This window comes from Astyanax mexicanus, chromosome 9 (genome assembly GCF_023375975.1).
Source record: "Astyanax mexicanus isolate ESR-SI-001 chromosome 9, AstMex3_surface, whole genome shotgun sequence".
Classification (NCBI taxonomy): Eukaryota; Metazoa; Chordata; class Actinopteri; order Characiformes; family Acestrorhamphidae; genus Astyanax; species Astyanax mexicanus.
Genome location: NC_064416.1, coordinates 41,694,426 through 41,700,194, shown reverse-complemented (window position 1 = coordinate 41,700,194; position 5,769 = coordinate 41,694,426). Strand labels below are relative to the sequence as shown.

General features: G+C 33.8%; 1 protein-coding gene across 1 annotated transcript; it reads left to right on the top strand.

The window, feature by feature from the left end:
* The first annotated feature begins 615 nt into the window (after positions 1 to 615).
* On the top strand, positions 616 to 3,909 carry LOC111194847 (T-cell ecto-ADP-ribosyltransferase 1-like). The gene is made up of 3 exons (XM_022679992.2): positions 616 to 684; positions 2,325 to 2,351; positions 3,229 to 3,909. Exons 1-3 carry the CDS (start codon positions 616 to 618, stop codon positions 3,907 to 3,909), a joined length of 777 nt encoding a protein of 258 aa, XP_022535713.2.
* The last annotated feature ends 1,860 nt before the right edge of the window (positions 3,910 to 5,769 follow it).

The window sequence follows — 5,769 nt, the reverse complement described above, 5'->3', positions numbered from 1 at the left end:
TCAAAGTAAATGTAAGACACACTTAGCTTTTTCATTTGTCTGATTTTCCATCATTGAGGCTGTGATGCTTAATTACACACAGTCGTTAGAGCTGTAGTTTCTGTCTCTAACCCATAAAGGTAGTAACTTTAAGCAAATAATTAGACTTTATCAGTCAGCTAATGCATACATACACTATTGACATGAGAAGTCCTTCATGCAAATGTTAATAGGAGTTGACCAAAGAAGGTCTAATAAATATCTGAGAGAGCTCATCAGTACAGAAGCAGATTCTACCTGATCACAAGGTGAGTATGATCATTTAATGTCTTTCTTACATTTTGGTTAAATATACTGTATTATATCATATATTCTTGTATATTTTGTATATTATGATATGTATAATATGATGTATAAAATGTAATTATTTTACTAATATAAGTACTGACAACATTAGGTTATATTAAGTGTGTCTAAGATGAAAAGGTAGAGGAGCATCATCACATTTAAACAAAACTGCTTAAATGATTTAATGCACGACTTTATGTGTCGGTTTGTAAATGTATAGTTTTTTAATACTTATTCCACCTGTTCTCCCACCAGTTTCTGTTCAGGTTAAGGCAACACGTCACAGCAATGGGACGTCTTTTCATCATCGTCATCATCCTCGCTATGCTTACAGCTCCAGGAATGAGCATGATGAAGGTAAAATGTGCTAATGTATTCTTTTTTTTTCAAAAGTGGTTCAGTTACAATAAAATGATCTACAGATAATGATAAAAGTCATAAATAGATAAATGATGAAAGTGAGCAGCTGCATGGTTTTCATTCTATTGTGGTTTTCCACAATAGAAAGGTAAAATTTACAAACTCACAGTGCTCTCCATAATATTTGGGACAAACGCATAATTTTCTTGATATTTCTCTGCTTGTATGTGTAATTTTGTGTTGGTTAAAGGCAATAGTAACAGTCATGACTTGAGTTAGAATTATACCAAAAAGAAAAAGATGTCAATTGCTAATATTTCAGTCATTAAAAGTGTTAAGAGGTTACCCTTGTAAAAAGAAAGTGTATATTTTTAAAAAGTATACTTAACATGGAAAAGTACATACTTTTTAAAATTAAAATATGTAATTAAATATATACTAAATGTACTATTTTGGAACAAATTATGGGAACTTAAGTATATTTCAGCTGTAATTAAGCTATATTTAAACATAACATAAAAGTATTAAATTGTGCTTTGAGTGCTTTTTTCGTACAGCCTCTGCAAACTTAAGTAGATTTAAGTATGTGTCTTTAAACACTTTTTTAATACACTTGAAGTATATTGTAAATGCACTACTTTGCATATTGATGCACTTATTGTGTACACCTTAATGCTACTGGAAAAAAAACACACTGCAGTATTACAATAAAGTACTAAAGTACTTATTAAACTACTACAGTGCACTTTAAGCAGTATTTAATGCCACTATATATTTTCTATCAACACAATGTTTAATTTAAATCATGGCTTAAAAATACATTTTATGGAAATAAAGAGAAAGTATATTTAATGTATATTTTCATAAAGAATAATTTTGAAATTGAAAATGCACTTTTAGGATTTTTTAAATAATTTGAACATGCGTTTAATGCTCTCATACTTGCTTTTCACAAGGGTGTCAAGTACACTTAGTACACTTAAGGATGCTGCTTAAAAATGACTTAAATTTCCTTAACTTCCCTACAGGAGTAACATTCACTTGGTCTTTTTAAGGCAATAACAAGTAAATCAGATTGTTGTTTAAGTAAATAGAACTGACAAATGAAATCAATTACATTATTTATCCCAACTTCAATAACTTTAAAGTAATTTTGTATTGATTGATTTGTTTAAAATACTATTTTCTAAATGAAGTAAGCTAAAATGTAAGTAAACTATAATAAAAAGCATTGGTTAATACAGTATAAAATACCTATTCATTTTTAAGGCAGTTAGTTTGGATGATTTTAGGTAAAGTTTACTAATTACATTACTAATTGCACCAATTAGAGACTGTACAAATGTTGTAATTTCAACATGATGAAACCCAAATGTACGCAAATTAAAATAAAAAAAAATTAAATATGGAATGTAGACTTAAACCCATATAATTGATTTAATATAAACATTTAAACTGTTAACTTGAGGAGCAGAGGCACATAGCCTTTTGTCTAAACACTATGGAGGGCACTGTTTATAAGGAGTAACAATAAAATTGTGCTCTGATAATAACTGTGTATTTTTAAGCTTTGTCTATTTTTGTTTCTTGTATTGAAATGAAAAGCTTTATCTTATGCTTGTCATTATGTGTTTCAGGCCTCCAGTAGTGGATCTGAAGATCAGGTTGGTTTGTCATCTCCTGATAATAATAAAGAATGTTACAAACTGACCCCCCCCGAATCTCGGCAGTACAGAATAAACACTCTCTTTAAACTCGCAGCCATACATGAATTTACATAGAAAATTAATGCAGGTTGTTTTTTGACCCATATTGCGCTTTAGAGGGGTATTGATACAAAAAGGGCTTTTATTTGAAAAGTTAAAAAGGATAAAATAAGATAAGGATGTACTATAATCAAATACACGTAAACTCAGGAATTCCTAAATACTGAATGATTAAATTAATTTATTGCAAAGACACAGAAAATTAAACCTTAGCCTGGTCACTTTTGACCCATGTTGCACATAAAAGGGTTAAGAAAGAAAGCAAAAGAAGACTACAAAAACACAAATACCTGATGGTATAAAGGAGTTTCATGCTTGATCAGTTTGCTTTTTTAGTTTTGTTCTGGAGCTACAAGGCTGATGTAACCACACAATTTCTTTTAATTAATTAGCAATTCTGTAAAATTCAGGAATTATTCTTGAGACTTGTACTTTTATTGTTAATAATTGTGAAGTTAAGTCATACTATATCTTCAGCCATGTTGGCAAGTCTATGTGTGACATTAGTTAAGAATGTGATAATAATTTGAGGCAAAAAATGAGAAAAAAAAATTAGGAGAGAAAATTTTACTTTAGCATCATTAGCATTGTATCTTATTTGTGAAGCAAATCTGTTTGGGCTTATTTACTGAACATAGGGTCAGTGGAAACTGCAAATTTTGCTTACCATTCCTTATCTTTATAAAATGATTAAAACACAAATTTAATGAATATCATTTTTTTGGCATCAGTCGTGTTAATGCATTTATTAATAGTGTGATTTGTTTTGTTTCAGATCGTTTTGAATTTATATCTTAACTCCATTGATGATGCATTTGATGAATGCAAAGACAAAATGCGTGACCTGATTAAGACTAAATACCTGGAGAAAGAACTGAATGATCATTATGATTTTGGGAAAGATTGGGAAAAAGCCAAATCATTTCTCAAGTTAGAAGGGAAATCTGATGATGAGTTAAGAAAACTAGCCCTGTCTGCATACACTGGACATGTTTTCGAGGATCTGAACACTAAAATGCGTTCTGGCAGGAAACACTACATGACCACGTTTGGCCTGATTTCTTTACACTTTTTGATAACGGATGGCATTCAACACCTTAACCCTAATAACAAATGCCAAACCACTTACCGCTTTGGGAGCGACAAATATGTAATAAAAGGTGATAAAATAAGATTTGGTAGTTTTGCATCTTCTTCACGTAACCCCGATTTGTCACTATTTGGTAGAGTGACTTGTTTTATTATTGAGACATGCTTTGGTGCTGATATATCTGTACTGTCACCCTCTAAAATTGAGGCTGAAGTACTGATACCACCATACGAAGTATTTAACAATGTATATCTTTCAGAAAAAGAGATTCCAAAAGAACTTAGCGATTGTCGTCAAGTGTATAAACTAAAGAGCACAAAGGTCAAGAAGAACAACATGAACTGTGAATTGTTGAATATGATATAAATAGCTTTATTGATTGTGAGGCTATATTGTGTCAACATCCATTGTTGAAAGTGCTGTACAAAACAAAATAAAACTCTGAATGGCTTTGTATTGGTTTATTGCTTTATTACATTTTGAACCATAAAACATGTTCAAAACTGTACAGTCTGACCAGTGTGTTTACTATCACTTTACTAAATAAAGAACTGCAGCAAACCTAACATCATCTCCTGATTTGTGATTTTGTTTTTTACTATTGTGAATCAGAACATAGATTGTGTATAGCTGGACAGAGCATAGGCTCTCAAAAGTGAAGCCACCACAGGTCGGGCGCCCCCTGCTGTTCGGCTGCAGAAAGCTGTGTAACCCCACCCACCGCTAAGTTTTAATGGCAAAACAGACAACTATCAGTCATGTTTTTTTTCTAATATACTGTAATTTTACCTCTATCATTTAAATGCAGCAGCTAGTATAACCTTTGCTTATATTTTCAAATTTTATATCCCCACAGAATTAGTTTTTAAAAAATATTTTTTCATCCATAGTTTTGATGCCTTTAGTGAGAATCTACAATGTAAATAGTCATGAAAATAAAGGAAACGCATAGAATGAGGAGGTGTGTCCAAACTTTTGGCCTGTACTACAAAGCATTTATACAATGCTTTGTATAAAAAAGATATCAATTACTTGTGGTGGCCTCTTCCTTTATGGTGGAGGGAGGTGGGTGGAGCTCCAGCTGGTGAAGAGGTCGAGAGCGGAGCTGTCTATCTTGTGGTTGAGGATCTTGTCTCTGCTTTTTGGGTTGTGGGGGGTTTTGTTTAATACTTCATCAATTTGACTGATCTTCATTTTGGTCCCCTTTACTAACTCCTTGACTGGGGAGTGAAGTGGTGGTGAGGAGGGGGTTTACTGGGTCCGTGAGGCAGTAGGTGACTGTGGAGGAATACTTGAGCTGATTTTCCGCTGTACCTGAGGACTCGCTGAGAGGAGAATGAGTGAGCCTTGTCCTTGCAGATACCAACTTCTCCATGTTTGCTAGACAGTTCAGGTGGGGTGATGATGGGGTGGAGATAGAGGATGATGATGAGGTGGAGATGGAGGATGGTGTGGAGTGTTCATGCAGTTGCGATGTTTCCGGCAGCTGATACAGCAGAACATGGCTCCCATCCGATTACTCTGCAGTCTCTGTGGGGGGAGGATGTTGTGTCTCTGTAGTGCAGGCAGTGTTGTTGAGTGTTAAAGCTGACGTGTCTTCATCAGTGGGAACAGAGAAGTTGCACAAAGAGAAAATGAAGTTAAAGATTGCGATGTGGTTGTAAAGTTTTCCCAATCAACATTACCCATGGGACATAAATGAGAGTGTGTGTAGTTGTCTGTAATTACCTCGCGGTCTTACCTCTAAGAAGGCTAGGGGTCCTAATGGATCCAATAAGGAGTTGATGAGGTTTAATCCCCACCGGGAGGATCCGCCTTTGTGGAGAGGACCTGTAGAATGCAAAAGAAATATACATGTATAGAACATAGAGCTTGGCCTATCTTCAGAGGTTGGACTTTGGCTTTAAATGCCCCTGGTGTTCTCCTGGCAGGGGACTTTTTCTCCCCTAGTCCCTATATACATATATATATATATATATATATATATATATATATATATATATATATATATATATATATATATATATATATATATATCAGTGGCGATTGCTCTAAGACTGCAAGGGAAGCTCAGCTTCCCCTAAAATGTAAAAAAAAATAAGTGATTAAATACGTACTGTTTTGTGTACGTCATTGATTAAATATGCGCTACACCTCGCTGAACTTTAGTTCAGAATCAGCAGAATCACTGGTAACGCCGCGGCTTTCCTCTCACTCATTCCCGCA